The sequence below is a fragment of the Oncorhynchus kisutch genome, linkage group LG19 (genome assembly GCF_002021735.2).
Source record: "Oncorhynchus kisutch isolate 150728-3 linkage group LG19, Okis_V2, whole genome shotgun sequence".
In the NCBI taxonomy this organism is placed as follows: Eukaryota; Metazoa; Chordata; class Actinopteri; order Salmoniformes; family Salmonidae; genus Oncorhynchus; species Oncorhynchus kisutch.
The window spans coordinates 47,073,725-47,095,178 of NC_034192.2; the positions used below are offsets into that span (position 1 = coordinate 47,073,725).

General features: G+C 43.9%; 1 protein-coding gene across 2 annotated transcripts in view; it reads right to left on the minus strand.

Annotated features, from left to right (window-relative positions):
• Positions 1-21,454, minus strand: part of enox2 (ecto-NOX disulfide-thiol exchanger 2) — a 309,060-nt gene that overhangs the window by 87,699 nt on the left and 199,907 nt on the right. For both annotated transcript variants that reach the window (XM_031798030.1, XM_031798031.1), the window contains one exon: positions 9,960-10,091. In XM_031798030.1, coding sequence (XP_031653890.1) covers positions 9,960-10,091 — 132 coding nt within the window. The remainder of the gene's footprint in view (positions 1-9,959; positions 10,092-21,454) is intronic.

Consider the following 21,454-nt stretch of genomic DNA (forward strand, 5'->3'; position numbering starts at 1 on the left):
CAGACAGACAGACCGAGGAGAGAGCGAGACAGACAGACCGAGAGACCGAGAGAGGAGCGAGACAGACAGACCGAGAGACCGAGAGAGAGCGAGACAGACAGACCGAGAGAGAGAGAGCGAGACAGACAGACCGAGAGAGAGAGAGCGAGACAGACAGACCGGAGAGAGAGAGAGCGAGACAGACAGACCGAGAGAGAGAGAGCGAGACAGACAGACCGAGAGAGAGAGAGCGAGACAGACAGACCGAGAGAGAGAGCGAGGACGACAGGACCGACCGAGAGAGAGCGAGACAGACAGACCGAGAGAGAGAGCGAGACAGACAGACCGAGAGAGAGAGCGAGACAGACAGACCGAGAGAGAGAGCGAGACAGACAGACCGAGAGACGAGAGCGAGACACGACAGACCGAGAGAGAGAGCGAGACAGACAGACCGAGAGAGAGAGCGAGACAGACAGACCGGAAGAGAGAGCGAGACAGACAGACCGAGATGAGAGAGCGAGACAGACAGACCGAGAGAGAGAGCGAGACAGACAGACCGAGAGAGAGAGCGAGACAGACAGACCGAGAGAGAGAGCGAGACAGACAGACCGAGAGAGAGAGCGAGACAGACAGACCGAGAGAGAGAGCGAGACAGACAGACCGAGAGAGAGAGCGAGACAGACAGACCGAGAGAGAGAGCGAGACAGACAGACCGAGAGAGAGAGCGAGACAGACAGACCGAGAGAGAGCGAGACAGACAGACCGAGAGAGAGCGAGACAGACAGACCGAGAGAGAGCGAGACAGACAGACCGAGAATGACAGACAGACCGAGAATGACAGAGAGCTCCACCAGAAGAAAAACAACAGAGAGGATGAAGTTCAATCTCTCACATGGAAAATCAGTAGAAAATCCAGGTGGATTAGTTCAAAGGTACAAGCCGATCTCGTAACAAAGTCTTTAAGTGTGCGTGTGCTGTTAGTGGGTGTGTGTGTGTGGTGTGTGTAGTGTGTGTTTGTGGGCCTCCAGTAGACCAGGAAAGCATTCGGTGTAACCTACTGTATAATATCCTCATACAGTAACAATGCTAACCACCTGTATTGTCTCTCTAAAGCCATCTAGTCTCTCAGCTGTTTGACCACCATTAACACAGACAAAGGAGGGGTGTGTTAATAAAGTTCTGAACTGACTGTGGATCAGATCTCACAGACAGAAGTCCCCAGCAAAACACAAGCAGCCTTTCTGAATTATAGATGGAGTTCAGTACAGAGCAAGTTTAGTACTGAGTGTCTGGCTACTCAGTTCACTGGTTCAAAAGGAACACAGTTAGTGGTCAACCTTGGCTATGGTGAATTTCTTCATAAATATTTTCCTCAATAGACCATGGGTTTCAATAACACCACCACCTCTGACAGGAGAGTGAGACACGTTTGCTTCCTGGACTGACAACTTTTTAAGTTGATATGTGTAGTTTAACATTCTTAACTGCCCCAGAGGTAGACCGTCGTTGTAAATAAGAATGAGTTCTTAACTGACTTGCCTAGTTAAATAAAGGTTAAAGGGGGAAAAAGAAGAAAAGTTGTTTTTAATTGAAATAAAAACAAGATGAAGTAATGTATAATGTATACATGTATAATTAAACAGTGTTGGTGCCAGATGATGTATAATGTATACATTTATAATTAAACAGTGTTGGTGCCAGATGAAGTAATGTATACATGTATAATTAAAGTGTTGGTGCTAGATGAAGTAATGTATACATGTATAATTAAACAGTGTTGGTGCCAGATGAAGTAATGTATAATGTATACATGTATAATTAAACAGTGTTGGTGCCAGATGAAGTAATGTATAATGTATACATGTATAATTAAACAGTGTTGGTGCCAGATGAAGTAATATATACATGTATAATTAAACAGTGTTGGTGCTAGATGATGAAGTAATGTATAATGTATACATGTATAATCAAACAGTGTTGGTGCCAGATGATGTATAATGTATACATGTATAATTAAACAGTGTTGGTTACAGATGAAGTAATGTATAATGTATACATGTATAATTAAACAGTGTTGGTGCCGGATGAAGTAATGTATAATGTATACATGTATAATCAAACAGTGTTGGTGCCAGATGATGTATAATGTATACGTCACGCCTTGGTCTTAGTATTTTGTGTTTTCTTTAATTATTTGTTCAGGCCGGGGTGTGACATGGGGTTATTGTATTGTCTTAGTGGGGTTTTTGTAGGCATTCTGATTGTGGTTAATTAGGGGTGTGTCTAGTATAGGCTTGGCTGCCTGAGGCGGTTCTCAATCGGAGTCAGGTGATTCTCATTGTCTCGGATTGGGAACCGTATTTAGGTAGCCTGAGTTTCACTTTGTATTTCGTGGGTGATTGTTCCTGTCTCTGTGTAGTGTTCACCAGATAGGCTGTAATAAGTTTCACGTTCCGTTCGTTGTTTTTTGTATTTATATGTTTTTCATGTATCGTCATTAGTTTTCATTTAAGATCATGATTAACCACCACGCTGCATTTCGGTCCGACTCTCCTTCATCAAACGAAGAACGCCGTTACAGTATACATGTATAATTAAACAGTGTTGGTGCCAGATGAAGTAATGTATACATGTATAATTAAACAACAGTGTTGGTGCCAGATGAAGTAATGTATAATGTATACATGTATAATTAAACAGTGTTGGTGCCAGATGAAGTAATATATACATGTATAACTAAACAGTGTTGGTGCCAGATGAAGTAATGTATAATGTATACATGTATAATCAAACAGTGTTGGTGCCAGATGATGTATAATGTATACATGTATAATTAAACAGTGTTGGTGCCAGATGAAGTAATGTATACATGTATAATTAAACAGTGTTGGTGCCAGATGAAGTAATGTATACATGTATAATTAAACAGTGTTGGTGCCAGATGAAGTAATGTATAATTTATACATGTATAATTAAACAGTGTTGGTGCCAGATGAAGTAATATATACATGTATAATTAAACAGTGTTGGTGCCAGATGAAGTAATGTATAATGTATACATGTATAATCAAACAGTGTTGGTGCCAGATGATGTATAATGTATACATGTATAATTAAACAGTGTTGGTGCCAGATGAAGTAATGTATACATGTATAATTAAACAGTGTTGGTGCCAGATGAAGTAATGTATACATGTATAATTAAACAGTGTTGGTGCCAGATGAAGTAATGTATACATGTATAATTAAACAGTGTTGGTGCCAGATGAAGTAATGTATACATGTATAATTAAACAGTGTTGGTGCCAGATGAAGTAATGTATACATGTATAATTAAACAGTGTTGGTGCCAGATGAAGTAATGTATACATGTATAATTAAACAGTGTTGGTGCCAGATGAAGTAATGTATACATGTATAATTAAACAGTGTTGGTGCCAGATGAATATTATTTGTCCTACTTCACTTTGTGAGTTTTGTAGAGTTGACAATATTGATTATTATTATGTTATGCTAATATTGTAACGCTTTGGCAATATGTACCTTATGTCATGCCAATAAAAGCTAATTGAGAGCGTGCAAGGAAGTGGCGAGAGAGAGTAGAGAGGAGAGTATAGAGAAAGAGTAGAGGGAGAGAGGCGAGTAGAGGGAGTAGAGGGAGAAAGGCGAGTAGAGGGAGTAGAGGAGAGTAGAGAGAGGGAGAGAGGAGAGTAGAAAGAGTAGAGGGAGAGAGGAGAGTAGAGGGAGAGAGGAGAGTAGAGAGAGTAGGAGAGTAGAGAGTAGAGGAGAATAGAGAGAGTGAGGGAGAGTAGAGAAAGTAGAGGGAGAGGGGAGAATAGAGAGAGTGAGGGAGAGTAGAGGGAGAGAGGAGAGTAGAGAGAGGGAGGAGAGTAGAGAGAGGGAGTAGAGGGAGAGAGGAGAGTAGAGGGAGTAGAGGGAGAGGAGAGTAGAGAGAAAGAGTAGCGGGAGAGAGGCGAGTACAGGGAGTAGAGGGAGAGAGGCGAGTAGAGTAGAGAGAGGGAGGCGAGTAGAGAGGGAGAGACACGAGTGGAGAGGGAGAGAGGAGAGTAGAGAGAGTAGAGGGAGAGAGGAGAGTAGAGAGAGTAGAGGGAGAGAGTAGAGGGAGAGAGGAGAGGGAGAGTAGAGGGAGAGAGGAGAGTAGAGGGAGAGAGGAGAGTAGAGGGAGAGGAGAGTAGAGGGAGAGAGGAGAGTAGAGGGAGAGAGGAGAGTAGAGGGAGAGAGGAGAGTAGAGGGAGAGCGGAGAGTAGAGGGAGAGAGGAGAGTAGAGGGAGAGAGGAGAGTAGAGGGAGAGCGGAGAGTAGAGGGAGAGAGGAGAGTAGAGGGAGAGCGGAGAGTAGAGAGAGTAGAGAGAGGATAGTAAGAGAGAGGAGAGTAGAGAGAGAGGAGAGTAGAGAGAGAGGAGAGTAGAGAGAGAGGAGAGTAGAGAGAGAGGAGAGTAGAGAGAGAGGAGAGGGAGAGAGGAGAGTAGAGAGAGTAGAGAGAGGAGAGTAGAGAGAGTGGAGAGTAGAGGGAGAGGGGAGAGTAGAGAGAGGAGAGAGGAGAGTAGAGAGGGAGAGAGGAGAGTAGAGTAGAGAGAGTAGAAGGTGGGGAGAGTAGAGAGTAGAAGGTGGGGAGAGTAGAGTAGAGAGAGTAGAGGGAAAGAGTAGAGAGAGTAGAGAGAGAGTAGAGAGAGAGTAGAGGGAGAGTAGAGGGAGAGAGGAGAGTAGAGGGAAAGAGGAGAGTAGAGAGAGTAGAGGGAGAGAGGAGAGTAGAGAGAGAGGAGAGTAGAGAGAGTAGAGGGAGAGAGGAGTAGAGAGAGAGGAGAGTAGAGAGAGTAGAGGGAGAGAGGAGTAGAGAGAGTAGAAGGTGGGGAGAGGAGAGAGAGTCAAGATATGAACGATCTACACTGCTAAAAAAAATAAAGGGAACACTTAAATAACACGATGTAACTCCAAGTCAATCACACTTCTGTGAAATCAAACTGTCCACTTAGGAAGCAACACTGATTGACAATAAATGTCACATGCTGTTGTGGAAATGCAACTGGTTGAAATTATAGGCAATTAGCAAGACACCCCCAATAAAGGATTGGTTTTGCAGGTGGTGACCACAGACCACTTCTCAGTTCCTATGCTTCCTGGCTGATGTTTTGGTCACTTTTGAATGCTGGCGGTGCTTTCACTCTAGTGGTTGCATGAGACGGAGTCAGAGAACACCAAGATTGGCAAATTCGCCACTGGCGCCCTGTGCTCTTCACAGATGAAAGCAGGTTCACACTGAGCACATGTGACAGACGTGACAGAGTCTGGAGACGCCGTGGAGAACGTTCTGCTGCCTGCCACATCCTCCAGCATGACCGGTTTGGCGGTGGGCCAGTCATGGTGTGGGGTGGCATTTCTTTGGGGGGACGCACAGTCCTCCATGTGCTCGACAGAGGTAGCCTGACTGCCATTAGGTACCGAGATGAGACCCTCAGACCCCTTGTGAGACCCTATGCTGGTGCGGTTGGCCCTGGGTTCCTCCTAATGCAAGACAATGCTAGGCCTCATGTGGCTGGAGTGTGTCAGCAGTTCCTGCAAGAGGAAGGCATTGATGCTATGGACTGGCCCGCCCGTTCCCCAGACCTGAATCCAATTGAGCACATCTGGGACATCATGTCTCGCTCCATCCACCAACGCCACGTTGCACCACAGACTGTCCAGGAGTTGGTGGATGCTTTAGTCCAGGTCTGGGAGGAGATCCCTCAGGAGACCATCCGCCACCTCATCAGGAGCATGCCCAGGCGTTGTAGGGAGGTCATACAGGCACGTGGAGGCCACACACACTACTGAGCCTCATTTGGACTTGTTTTAAGGACATTACATCAAAGTTGGATCAGCCTGTAGTGTGGTTTTCCACTTTAATTTTGAGTGGGACTCCAAATCCAGACCTCCATGGGTTGATAAATTGATTTCCATTGATCATTTTTGTGTGATTTTGTTGTCAGCACATTCAACTATGTAAAGAAAAAATAATTTAATAAGAATATTTCATTCATTCAGATCTAGGATGTGTTATTTGTGTTCCCTTCATTTTTTGAGCAGTGTATTTCTCCAGGTGATTTATGAGGACTACAGCTGTCCCACACAGCCCCTCCCACTACGACACAGACAACCTGACTGCAGCCTAACCACTGGCAATGATGGTGTGTGCGTCTGTCTGTGTGAAACCAATGCAGCTGCGGTATTTAAAATCTGGAGAGAGTCCTCTAATGAAGGTAACAGCACTAACGGCAGCTTCCATACGCTGTCCCATGGCTCAAGGTGCTTAGTGACAGAACACACAAATACACTAGTGTTCCTCTCCATCGCACCAACACAGCTCTACAATTATAACTCGCTCACAAAGTGCATCATTTTCTCTTGCACAGCACAGCAGTGTAGCAAAGAGAGTCTGCTAAGTCTGGCAGCAGCTCAGTAAATTGTACAAATGAAATTGAACAGGAAAAAGCCAGTAGGTAGAATAGCATCCTCGAAGCCCGCATTATTTAAAATATGGAGTCCTAGTGGATTACTGTGAGGCCTAGAATTCTGGAGCTCTGTTGATATGAATGTGCTTTTAAAGAAGCTGAAGGTGTTGGTTTAGAAAAAGGGAAATAAGACATTCTAGTACGAAGAGAGGAACGACACATGACTGCATAAATCCTCACAGCCAGAGGAGTGAAATGATGAAGTCAAAACGTGATGTTAAAGTGATAAATGCCCTGCAGGGCTTCTATTGATATTGAACAAATAATAAACACCAGAAGCGGAGCACCTTATTGCGTTTCATTCATCTCAAACTCTCAGTTCCAAACCATTAAACAAACATCGATGGAACATTATCATTCTAGAAGGAGCTCATATCATTTCTCTCACTCCTGTCTCCCAAGGACGCGTTAATGACACGTCTGTATGGTTCACCTGAATGGGTGACACATGATAACATATCTGTTGGCTCTGCCACTGTAATTTCATCTGTCTGAGTGACTCATGATAACATATCTGTTGGCTCTGCCACTGTAATTTCATCTGACTGAGTGACTCATGATAACATATCTGTTGGCTCTGCCACTGTAATTTCATCTGACTGAGTGACTCATGATAACATATTTGTTGGCTCTGCCACTGTCATTTCATCTGACTGAGTGACTCATGATGATGACATATCTGTTGGCTCTGCCACTGTAATTTCATCTGACTGAGTGACTCATGATAACATATTTGTTGGCTCTGCCACTGTAATTTCATCTGACTGAGTGACTCATGATGATGACATATCAGTTGGCTCTGCCACTGTCATTTCATCTGACTGAGTGACTCATGATGATGACATATCTGTTGGCTCTGCCACTGTAATTTCATCTGACTGAGTGACTCATGATGATGACATATCTGTTGGCTCTGCCACTGTAATTTCATCTGACTGAGTGACTCATGATGATGACATATCTGTTGGCTCTGCCACTGTCATTTCATCTGACTGAGTGACTCATGATGACATATCTGTTGGCTCTGCCACTGTAATTTCATCTGACTGAGTGACTCATGATAACATATCTGTTGGCTCTGCCACTGTAATTTCACCTGACTGAGTGACTGATGATGATAACATATGTTGGCTCTACCACTAATTTCACCTGACTGAGTGACTCATGATAGCATATTGGTTGGCTCTGCCACTGTAATTTCATCTGACTGAGTGACTCATGATAGCATATTGGTTGGCTCTGCCACTAATTTCACCTGACTGAGTGACTCATGATAGCATATTGGTTGGCTCTGCCACTGTAATTTCACCTGAATGGGTGACTCATGATAGCATATTGGTTGGCTCTGCCACTGTAATTTCACCTGAATGGGTGACTCATGATAGCATATTGGTTGGCTCTGCCACTGTAATTTCACCTGACTGAGTGACTCATGATAGCATATTGGTTGGCTCTGCCACTGTAATTTCACCTGACTGAGTGACTCATGATAGCATATTGGTTGGCTCTGCCACTGTAATTTCACCTGACTGAGTGACTCATGATAGCATATTGGTTGGCTCTGCCACTGTAATTTCACCTGAATGGGTGACCCGATTGTTTATTATATTGACAAGATATTTGAGTGACCGCTCTAACAAAGGAAATACATGTCCTCAATGATGGAAGGCTGTGGGATGAGTTGAGATCAGGTGGGATCATTCTAGCCAATGAGAGGGCAGATAAGTGTCAACAACAGGCCGTAGAGATAGAGGACTCATTTTTGTATCTGTGCCATTATAGCATCTGTGACAGCATGAGCAGCGCCATTGAGGCCATCTCCATTTTAAAGTAGTGAATTTGCTTCTTCTTTTTGACAGATTACTCCCAACTCAGAAATCCCCACCCAAATGATTTAAAAAGGGTGGAAGCCCCCAATGGCAATGTCCATGCTAAAAAGGGTTATATCAATGTTGAATCCTCCACCTATATGAAAGCAGGCACAACTTTGAATAAAAAATATAAAAAAATAAATAAACAATTGTTTGTTCGAAATGCCACTTCCATCAGTGCATTCGATCAAATAAGCCTCATACAGCAAATTAGCCATGACATTTTATATTGACCAAAATCAACACCCTCATTGACCTCCATACAAACACTCCTCGCTTCATGGGCTTATTTTCATGGACAGATTTCGGGAAAAGTAAAACCTCTCGCAATTGCTAGTCCCTAGTCTCTCATGCAGCCACAGGGACAGACACTCCACCTAGTCTCTACTGCAGCCACACAGTAACTTCCCAGGTCTCTACTGCAGCCACACAGACACTCCAGATACTCCACCTAGTCTCTACTGCAGCCACAGACACTCCCCCTAGTCTTGACTGCAGCCACACAGACACTCTCCCTAGTCTCGACTGCAGCCACACAGACACTCCCCCTAGTCTCAACTGCAGCCACACAGACACTCCCCCTAGTCTCTACTGCAGCCACACAGACACTCCCCCTAGTCTCTACTGCAGCCACAGACACTCCCCCTAATCTCTACTGCAGCCACACAGACACTCCCCCTAGTCTCGACTGCAGCCACACAGACACTCCAGATACTCCACCTAGTCTCTACTGCAGCCAAACAGGCACTCCACACTCCCTGTAGTCTCTACCACAGCCACAGACACTCCCCCTAGTCTCTACTGCAGCTACACAGACACTCCCCCTAGTCTCTAATGTAGCCACACACACTCCCCCTATGGTTAAGGATATAACTGCAGCAGAGGTAGGGTTATAGCTGCAGCAGAGGTAGGGTTATAGCTACAGCAGAGGTAGGGTTATAGCTACAGCAGAGGTAGGGTTATAGCTACAGCAGATGTAGGGTTATAGCTACAGCAGAGGTAGGGTTAAAACTACAGTAGAGGTAGGGTTAAAACTACAGTAGAGGTAGGGTTATAGCTACAGCAGAGGTAGGGTTAAAACTACAGTAGAGGTAGGGTTAAAACTACAGTAGAGGTAGGGTTAAAACTACAGCAGAGGTAGGGTTAAAACTACAGCAGAGGTAGGGTTAAAACTACATCAGAGGTAGGGTTAAAACTACAGCAGAGGTAGGGTTAAAACTACAGCAGAGGTAGGGTTATAGCTACAGCAGAGGTAGGGTTATAGCTACAGCAGAGGTAGGGTTAAAACTACAGTAGAGGTAGGGTTAAAACTACAGTAGAGGTAGGGTTAAAACTACAGTAGAGGTAGGGTTAAAACTACAGTAGAGGTAGGGTTAAAACTACAGTAGAGGTAGGGTTAAAACTACAGTAGAGGTAGGGTTATAACTACAGTAGAGGTAGGGTTATAACTACAGTAGAGGTAGGGTTATAACTACAGTAGAGGTAGGGTTATAACTACAGTAGAGGTAGGGTTATAACTAAAGTAGAGGTAGGATTATAACTACAGTAGAGGTATGATTATAACTACAGTAGAGGTATGATTAGGATTAAATGACCCATACCTGACATAAGGGGCTGTCCTGTCATGTTCATGGGAGCCATGCCAAGGTTGTTCATGGCGGTGGCCCAGGCGTTGGGGTCTGACATGGGCATCGGCATGGGGTTGGAGTCCATGGACATGTTACGAATCCCTTCTGCAAAGAGAGAGAGAGTCAGTCAGAATACAGTACAATCAGATAAACTAAAATCCCCTTTGGCTGCTTTGTATCATTCCCTTACATTTCCTCTTTAATAGCTTATATAATCCTCCCCCTAAGATGTTACAACAACAAAAATAATGTGTTTTTATTCATGTCTGGCAAAAGCAGAGCGGAAAAATTCCTATTTGTGCTTCGAGGGATGAGAGGTCAACTGTCCAGTGAGACAGTCTTTCACATTCTATTCAGAGTGGAGGGATGAGAGGTCATCTGTCCAGTGACACAGTCTTTTACATTCTATTCAGAGTGGAGGGATGAGAGGTAATCTGTCCAGTGACAAGGCCTTCAACATTCTATTCAGATTGGAGGGATGAGAGGTAATCTGTCCAGTGACACAGCCTTCAACATTCTATTCAGAGTGGAGGGATGAGAGGTAATCTGTCCAGTGACAAGGCCTTCAACATTCTATTCAGAGTGGAGGGATGAGAGGTAATCTGTCCAGTGACACAGCCTTCAACATTCTATTCAGAGTGGAGGGATGAGAGGTCAACTGTCCAGTGACACATTCTTTTACATTCTATTCAGAGTGGAGGGATGAGAGGTCAGCTGTCCAGTGACACAGTCTTTTACATTCTATTCAGAGTGGAGGGATGAGAGGCCATCTGTCCAGTGACACAGCCTTCAACATTCTATTCAGAGTGGAGGGATGAGAGGTCAACTGTCGAGTGACACATTCTTTTACATTCTATTCAGAGTGGAGGGATGAGAGGTCAGCTGTCCAGTGACACAGTCTTTTACATTCTATTCAGAGTGGAGCGATGAGAGGCCATCTGTCCAGTGACACAGTCTTTTACATTATATTCAGAGTGGAGGGATGAGAGGTAATCTGTCCAGTGACACAGCCTTCAACATTCTATTCAGAGTGGAGGGATGAGAGGTAATCTGTCCAGTGACACAGCCTTCAACATTCTATTCAGAGTGGAGGGATGAGAGGTCAACTGTCCAGTGACACATTCTTTTACATTCTATTCAGAGTGGAGGGATGAGAGGTCAGCTGTCCAGTGACACAGCCTTCAACATTCTATTCAGAGTGGAGGGATGAGAGGTCAACTGTCCAGTGACAAGGCCTTCAACATTCTATTCAGAGTGGAGGGATGAGAGGTAATCTGTCCAGTGACACAGCCTTCAACATTCTATTCAGAGTGGAGGGATGAGAGGTCAACTGTCCAGTGACACATTCTTTTACATTCTATTCAGAGTGGAGGGATGAGAGGTCAGCTGTCCAGTGACACAGTCTTTTACATTCTATTCAGAGTGGAGGGATGAGAGGCCATCTGTCCAGTGACACAGCCTTCAACATTCTATTCAGAGTGGAGGGATGAGAGGTAATCTGTCCAGTGACACAGTCTTTAACATTCTATTCAGAGTGGAGGGATGAGAGGTCAACTGTCCAGTGACACATTCTTTTACATTCTATTCAGAGTGGAGGGATGAGAGGCCATCTGTCCAGTGACACAGCCTTCAACATTCTATTCAGAGTGGAGGGATGAGAGGTCAGCTGTCCAGTGACACAGTCTTTTACATTCTATTCAGAGTGGAGGGATGAGAGGCCATCTGTCCAGTGACACAGTCTTTTACATTCTATTCAGAGTGGAGGGATGAGAGGCCATCTGTCCAGTGACACAGCCTTCAACATTCTATTCAGAGTGGAGGGATGAGAGGTCAACTGTCCAGTGACACAGCCTTCAACATTCTATTCAGAGTGGAGGGATGAGAGGTCAGCTGTCCAGTGACACAGCCTTCAACATTCTATTCAGAGTGGAGGGATGAGGCCATCTGTCCAGTGACACAGCCTTCAACATTATATTCAGAGTGGAGGGATGAGAGGTCATCTGTCCAGTGACACAGCCTTCAACATTCTATTCAGAGTGGAGGGATGAGAGGTCATCTGTCCAGTGACACCCCCTTTTACATTCTATTCAGAGGTTATTAGCATTCATTCCCCTCTTGGCAGAACTTCCTCTGACCTCTTGTAAGAGAGGGCCTCCTGATGATGCTGCTTCTCTTCCCTGGCCGACACTACTCTCAGAATGAACAACAGTACTACCACAACACACTCCTCAGATAGAATCTACACAATAAAACTTCAGTAAAAGAGCAGGGCTAGTTTATGTTTCTTTGTCATGGTCAATTTAAGGGAATAAAGATTACTAGCTTTGGTACTAAGCAAAAGGCCATTTCTAAAGCAGTCGGGCATTCAAAACTTGAAAAAATAAATCGATGGCCTAATATTACAGACACACACATCAATTCAGACACAACCCCAGGGAAAGCAGTCTGGTTTTCTGCCAAGATCCCTACAGTAAAATACCCCAAGTAAACAAGAACGCATCACACATTCAACCCCAGCCTATTCCTCCCATCTAAACCATTTCACAACTGTAAATGGGCTTTCTGGCTCTCATTTCTTTTACCTGTCCCTCTGACAGACGGTAAAGTGTGTTGACTGGCTGTGGCACTGAACTGCTCTCCTGCCTCATGATGCCAAAACAAACAGTTGGTGATGATGAGAACAACACTTCCCACACCTCAAAGGTTACTGTCATCTGCTAACACTGATGCTGTGTGTGTGATGCTGTGCGTGCGTGTGTGTACACGCGCACGCTCGCGCCCTGTCTAATCACTTGAGCAGCAGACTGATTGGTCCGAGGTAGCTGAGGGTCTGGTATAATAAAGGACTAATGATGTTTCCTCTGTCTGGTATAATAAAGGACTAATGATGTTTCCTCTGTCTGGTATAATAAAGGACTAATGATGTTTCCTCTGTCTGGTATAATAAAGGCCTAATGATGTTTCCTCTGTCTGGTATAATAAAGGACTAATGATGTTTCCTCTGTCTGGTATAATAAAGGCCTAATGATGTTTCCTCTGTCTGGTATAATAAAGGACTAATGATGTTTCCTCTGTCTGGTATAATAAAGGCCTAATGATGTTTCCTCTGTCTGGTATAATAAAGGCCTAATGATGTTTCCTCTGTCTGGTATAATAAAGGCCTAATGATGTTTCCTCTGTCTGGTATAATAAAGGACTAATGATGTTTCCTCTGTCTGGTATAATAAAGGACTAATGATGTTTCCTCTGTCTGGTATAATAAAGGCCTAATGATGTTTCCTCTGTCTGGTATAATAAAGGACTAATGATGTTTCCTCTGTCTGGTATAATAAAGGACTAATGATGTTTCCTCTGTCAGGTATAATAAAGGACTAATGATGTTTCCTCTGTCTGGTATAATAAAGGACTAATGATGTTTCCTCTGTCTGGTATAATAAAGGCCTAATGATGTTTCCTCTGTCTGGTATAATAAAGGCCTAATGATGTTTCCTCTGTCTGGTATAATAAAGGCCTAATGATGTTTCCTCTGTCTGGTATAATAAAGGCCTAATGATGTTTCCTCTGTCTGGTATAATAAAGGCCTAATGATGTTTCCTCTGTCTGGTATAATAAAGGACTAATGATGTTTCCTCTGTCTGGTATAATAAAGGCCTAATGATGTTACCTCTGTCCCCTGCATCCCCGATGCTGTCATTAAACTCTCATATCTGTGTTTCCATGACAAAGGATGTTAAAACCTTACTGTTGTTCCAATGTAAATGTCTCTCAAGACCTTGTTAACCAATTAGACAATCATGGTTCCACAGTGTCAAGGTGCTTTAATTCCTAAATGACAGAGGGGATGTTTGTTTTACTGCAGTCACTGACCAGTCAAAAATCAACGAGTCTCACTGACCAGCCATAACAAACTAGTCCGGTCCTAAATTACTTTGTTGAGTGATGAATCACAATTTGTTGTCGAAACCAACAAGATCAAAGATTTGTGCATAGATTTCAGGAAGAAACAACACCTACCTCTGCAACATCTATCAGAGGTCAGAACATAGAGATTGTAGAGGAATATAAATATCAGGGTGTCCTCTTGAACAATAAGCTTCAGTGGAGTAAATGTACAGACCTGATCTACAAAAAGAGTCAGAGTCTACTTTCTCAGAAAGCTGGGATATGAATGTTGACTGTGCTATCCTGACTCTGTTTTACAAATTTTTCATTGAGACTTTTTGAGCTAAGCCACCCCCTGTACTCAGACTGAACAACTTCCCTATGGGCGCAGGTATAAGGCATCCACCGGCAAGAAAAACACAACTAGACAATAATTTGTGCCAGGTGTGTTATCCCTCCTAAATAGCTTGTCTAATGTTCCTATCCACCCAGTAAGGCCAGCAGGCTAGTCTCTTTATTGGTATGCAACTTGTGTATTTTGTACAGTCAGTTTGTTTTCTACTGTATTTAAAGACCACTTTAAACATGTACATGATACTGCAACAACATTTCCACATGGGGACAATAAAGTCAGTGAAGTCTCAATGACCAGTCAAACAAACAGGGCACAAATGCCAGGAAGAAGACAGAACATGAGTCAGTTTAGAAACGGACACCAATGTTCAGCTTATAAGTGTCTCAGTTTACCCGAAAGCGTCAATTTACATCCACAGGGCCACTGTCTCGCAAAGGGTCATGACTAGAGGTTGACCGATTAATCGGAATGGCCGATTAATCAGGGCCGATTTCAAGTTTTCATAACAATCGGAAATCTGAATTTTTGGAGGCCGATTTCCAATTATTACAAAATATATATATATATATATTTTTATAACTTTTATTTATTTAACTAGGCAAGTCAGTTAAGAACACATTCTTATTTTCAATGACTGCTAGGAACTGTGGGTTAACTGCTTTGTTCAGGGGCAGAACAAGAGATTTTCACCTTGTCAGCTCAGGGGTTACAATCTTGCAACCGCACAGTTAACTAGTCCAATGCTCTAACCATTGCACTCCACGAGTAGCCTGCCTGTTACGCGAATGCAGTAGAAGCCAAGGTAAATTGCTAGCTAGCATTAAACTTATCTTATAAAAAACAATCAATCATAATCACTAGTTATAACTACTAATCCAGTTTAGCAGGCAATATTAACCAGGTGAAATTGTGTAATTTCTCTTGCGTTCCTTGCACGCAGAGTCAGGGTATATGCAACAGTTTGGGCCGCCTGGCTCATTGCGAACTAATTTGCAAGAATTGTACGTAATTATGACATACATTGAAGGTTGTGCAATGTAACAAGAATATTATTTAGACTTAGGGATGCCACAAGTTAGATAAAACACAGAACGGTTCCGTATTTCACTGAAATAATAAACGTTTTGTTTTTGAAATGATAGTTTCCGGATTCGATCATATTAATGACCAAAGGCTCGTATTTCTGTGTGTAATTATGCTATAATTAAGTCTGATTTGATAGAGCAGTCTGACTGAGCAGCAGCAGGCCCGTAATCATTCATTCAAACAGCACTTTCGTGTGTTTTGCCAGCAGCTCTTCGCAAGCACACCGCTGTTTATGACTTCAAGCCTATCAGCCTAATGGCTGGTGTAACCAATGTGAAATGGCTAGCTAGTTAGCTGGGTGTGCGCTAATACTGTTTCAAACGTCACCTGCTTTTAGATTTGGAGTAGTTATTCCCCTTGCACTGCAAGGAGCGATGGGTTTTGTGGAGCGATGCGTAATGATGCTTCGAGTGTGGCTGTTGTCGATGTGTTCCTTGTTCGAGCCCAGGTAGGGGCGAGGAGGGGGACGGAAGCTATACTGTTACACTGGCAATACTATAGTGCCTATAAGAACATCCAATAGTCAAAGGTATATGAAATACAAATGGTATAGAGAGAAATAGTCCTATAAATACTACACTGCTCAAAAAATTAAAGGGAACACTTAAACAACACAATGTAACTCCAAGTCAATCACACTTGGGAAGAAACACTGATTGACAATACATTTCACATGCTGTTGTGCAAATGGAATAGACAACAGGTGGAAATTATAGGCAATTAGCAAGACACCCCCAATAAAGGAGTGGTTCTGCAGGTGGTGACCACAGACCACTTCTCAGTTCCTATGCTTCCTGGCTGATGTTTTGGTCACTTTTGAATGCTGGCGGTGCGTTCACTCTAGTGGTAGCATGAGACGGAGTCTACAACCCACACAAGTGGCTCAAGTAGTGCAGCTCATCCAGGATGGCACATCAATGCGAGCTGTGGCAAGAAGGTTTGCTGTGTCTGTCAGCGTAGTGTCCAGAGCATGGAGGCGCTACCAGGAGACAGGCCAGTACATCAGGAGACGTGGAGGAGGCCGTAGGAGGGCAACAACCCAGCAGCAGGACCGCTACCTCCGCCTTTGTGCAAGGAGGAGCAGGAGGAGCACTGCCCGAGCCCTGCAAAATGACCTCCAGCAGGCCACAAATGTGCATGTGTCTGCTCAAACGGTCAGAAACAGACTCCATGAGGGTGGTATGAGGGCCCGACGTCCACAGGTGGGGGTTGTGCTTACAGTCCAACACCGTGTAGGACATTTGGCATTTTGCCAGAGAACACCAAGATTGGCAAATTCGCCACTGGCGCCCTGTGCCCTTCACAGGTTAAAGCAGGTTCACACTGAGCACGTGACAGAGTCTGGAGACGCCGTGGAGAATGTTCTGCTGCCCGCAACATCCTCCAGCATGACCGGTTTGGCGGGGGGCCAGTCATGGTGTGGGGTGGCATTTCTTTGGGGGGGCCGCACAGCCCTCCATGTGCTCGCCAGAGGTAGCCTGACTGCCATTAGGTACCGAGATGAGACCCTCAGACCCCTTGTGAGACCCTATGCTGGTGCGGTTGGCCCTGGGTTCCTCCTAATGCAAGACAATGCTAGGCCTCATGTGGCTGGAGTGTGTCAGCAGTTCCTGCAAGAGGAAGGCATTGATGCTATGGACTGGCCCGCCCGTTCCCCAGACCTGAATCCAATTGAGCACATCTGGGACATCATGTCTCGCTCCATCCACCAACGTGGCGTTGCACCACAGACTGTCCAGGAGTTGGCTTTTGTCCAGGTCTGGGAGGAGATCCCTCAGGAGACCATCCGCCACCTCAGGAGCATGCCCAGGCGTTGTAGGGAGGTCATACAGGCACGTGAAGGCCACACACACACTACTGAGCCTCATTTTGACTTGCATCAAAGTTGGATCATTACATCAAAGTTGGATCAGCCTGTAGTGTGGTTTTCCACTTTAATTTTGAGTGTTACTCCAAATCCAGACCTCCATGAGTTGATAAATTTGATTTCCATTGATAATTCTTGTGTGATTTTGCTGTCAGCACATTCAACTATGTAAAGAAAAAAATATTTAATAAGAATATTTCATTCATTCAGATCTAGAATGTGTTATTTTAGTGTTCCCTTTATTTTTTTGAGCAGCGTATATTAACTACAACCTAAAACCTCTTACCATGGAATATTGAAGTCTCATGTTAAAAGGAACCACCAACTTTCATATGTTCTCATGTTCTGAGCAAGGAACTTAAACGTTAGCTTTTTTACATGGCACACATTTTTACATGGCACACATTTTTACATGACACACATTTTTACATGACACATACATGGCACATATTACTTTCTCCAACACTTAGTTATTGCATTATTTAAACCAAATTAAACGTTTCATTATTTATTTGAGGCTAAATTGATTTTATTGATGTTTTATATTAAGTTAAAATAAGTGTTAATTCAGTATTGTTGTAATTGTCATTATTACAAAAAACAAAACAAAAAAACAACAAATTGGCCGATTAATCGGCAGCGGCTTTTTTTGGTCCTTCAATAATCGGTATCAGTATCGGCGTTGAAAAATCATAATCGTTCTACTTCTAGTCATGACACATCCACAGGGCCACTGTCTCCAAAGGATCCCGATGCATCCATACTGTTTAGCTCATTACAGGAGGCCTGGGTTGTCTTAGGAGTTCTGATCTTATCAGGTTGATAGTTATCTAAGGGCTGAAGGCTTTGAGAGAGAGTTAAAGTGCTGGTTGAGGTCAAGGTTACCCTCATGCCCTGTAATGATAAGATGTCGTGGAGGAAATGTCCACAGTGCCTCACTCGTTCCCTCCTGCGTCCCTCCCTCCCTCTTTCCATCCCTCCCTCCCTCCCTCCCTCCCTGGGCGCTGGCCTCCTGGGATTTAGGGCTTCATAGAGTGACCTTGAGGCCAGAGCTCTGGCATGGCTCCCCTCAGCTCCCTTCCACTCAATCACAGCCACACAGAGCAGAGGGAGTGTGTCTGAATAGCAAACAGCAGTGGAAAGATCAACACTAGCACACACACGCTCACACACATGTACACACACAGACACGCTCCCTGGCCCAACCAGAAGACATTTCAGCCAGTGAAAATACACATCCGTCATCACAAGGGCTGAATGCGTCTGATTGAACACATGTTATACCAGTTCTCTTGTTTTTAATGATTCAATTCCTAACATTTTGCAGGAATTGATTCAATGTGTAAGCTCTACTGAACATGTTACTCTAATCAATTCAAGGTCAAATGAGGCAGAAGAAAATTAATTGTGATGAAATTGGGTTACGATACCGATGGCTCTATTTCCTGTACGCACGCTCGTCTGCAATTTCTACCTGTTAAAGCCGGCACTTCTATTCTATTCTATTTCAAACCCCAGTGATAATTTAACTGTCTTATATGAGCTCGCTTACAATGAGGTGGGAGAGGTGGAAATAACTGAGGTGTGTCCTTAAAAATGTGAGCCAAAGTGACAATTTCAGTATGCGCTGGTAGGGAAATTTCAGACCAACCGAAAGCTGGCCTTAGCATTAATACGGTTAGTTGTTGCATTGATTTTGACAGTGGAGGTGCAGCCTATTCAGCTGTGATGCACAGTGCACATATTCACATGAAGTGCTTTGTGTGTCTAAACAAATGTTTTTCCCCCATTTAGAGTTTAGATTTGATTAAAACTAAGCACAGCCTCCCTTCCTCTCAATGAAGAGTTTGGCAGTAGTGAAACAGTGAGTGCACATCCCCTTTATATATGTGTCAAAGTAATGGCATAAGAAACACTGCCACAGGCCTGACCTCAGCCTTACTGGCCATCGAGCTGCAATAAAGGGCTTTTAAGCTGAAATAAAAGTCTCCCCCAGGGTGCTGATAGGAAATGAATCCGTTTTAAGGCCCATTGGCTGGAGGCCTCCCAGCAGGCCAAGAGAAGCTCAGGGACATTTAGTTTACAATGGGCAAGGTCTTAACTGCTAACAGGCCAATTACAGCCTTTTTTTACAAAGAAAGGCCTCCTGGACACAATCATGGTCACATACCGACAGGGAAGGAAGTCTGCACTCAGGACTAACTGATGGAGAGAATGGGAGAATGGAGGAGGAGCGAGAAAGAAAGAGTATGGTCTAACACAGGGATGGGCCACTGTCCTTTTGAGGACCAATATATATATTTTTTAAATCAATTATATATGCAGTGGGGCAAAAAAAGTATTTAGTCAGTCACCAATTGTGCAAGTTCTCCCACTTAAAAAGATCAGAGGCGCCTGTAATTTTCATCATAGGTACACTTCAACTGAGACAGACAAAATGAGAAAAAAAATCCTGAAAATCACATTGTAGGATTTTTTATGATATTATTTGCAAATTATGGTGGAAAATAAGTATTTGGTCACCTACAAACAAGCAAGATTTCTGGCTCTCACAGACCTGTAACTTCTTCTTTAAGAGGCTCCTCTGTCCTCCATTCGTTACATGTATTAATGGCACCTGTTTGAACTTGTTATCAGTATAAAAGACCTGTCCACAACCTCAAACAGTCACACACACGTTTTTAGAAATGTTTGCAAATGAATACAAATAAAAAAATGAAATATCACATTTCAATAAGTATTCAAGTTACTGTTGTGAATTACAAGGTGCAAGTTAGGAATTTGGTTCTGGAGTCACTCAATTAGCCCATGTCAGCAACAAAAAAATGTGACTGAAATTAGTCTAGCAGCCGGGATGGGGCCCATTGATCAGCAGTTATCATATTAAGAGCAGCAAACATTTGCCTCCACCCGATTGCAAAATGTGTAGAATTGCATTAAATTAGTTAGACGGGGGATGTTGGTACGCAGAACCACGAGGCACTGCGGCACCTCATGATGAGTTCAGGTTTTTGTGGCCCCCACCCCCATCACAGTTGGCCACCCCTGGTGCAACTAATGGCAAACTGCAGGCAATCTCTATGCGAATCTGGACCGTCCACAAAGAACATCTGATGTGATGATAGTTTGTCAGAAAAGTGAAATGACTGATTACAAATAATTAGGGGTTATATCAACCTCCAATTATGAAAATGGCCTTTAAATGTGTCCTTGCTGAACAGAACAGTGGTGGGTGAAATGGTGTAGTATCTAATTCATTTCCATTGCATGTCTGTATATCACAAAGAAAAACACCCAAGACATTAGATGTCTGTGATTTCCTCTGAATAGGAGTTCTGGGTCCTTACACTCACAGCATGAATCACAATATAGGAGGAAGAAGAGATGGCCATTTTCATTCAAACACAATGCTAAGATTAGTGATGCCAGGCCATCCTTACACGTGAAAAACCCTCACCAGGGAGAATAAAATGCATGGTGAAATAGCTTTGTTGGAGTGGATGGATGTCTGTTTAACCTTAATCTAGTGGATGCAGATCAATGTGTTTCTGCCCTGTCTTCTGTTTGTGTCAGAGATTCCCTCCACCTGAATCCAACACCAGCACAACTAAATCAGCAAGGTGGGGAGCCTGGATTCAACTACATAATGTTTCTGTATTTTATAACTTGAGAGCTTTGGAAACTGTAACGATTTCCACATTAGATCCACCTAAAGGCATATGCACACACAAACCGCGCGCACACACACACACACCCACAATGCTTAATAATGTATGAGTGACCTCTTCACTCCTTTCATCTCTTACTGATATAGGAATCTTAGGGCATTTCTCATTAGCAGTGGAGCTGGGAGGGATCCCTCAAAGTGGGGTGTAGACAACAGATCTGTTCACTTAGGATGAGGGCCAGTGAAAGGAGAGTTCAGACAGAAGTAGCTGATAGTTGCAGCCTGAGGACGCATATCTCTCTACACCACGAAATTCCTCAACCTGATCCTGCCAAGCTTTCAGAGGGGAAAGGGTCTTCATCTCTCTCTCCCTCCCTCCCTCATCAAGGGTCTCCCCCATTTTCCACCCCTCATCAAGGGTCTCCCCCATCTCTCTCCCTCATCAAGGGTCTCCCCCATCTCTCTCCCTCATCAAGGGTACCCCCATCTCTCTCCCTCATCAAGGGTCTCCCCCATCTCTCCCTCCCTTATCAAGGGTCTCGCCCATCTCTCTCCCTCCCTCATCAAGGGTCTCCCTCATCTCTCCCTCCCTCATCAAGGGTCTCCCCCAT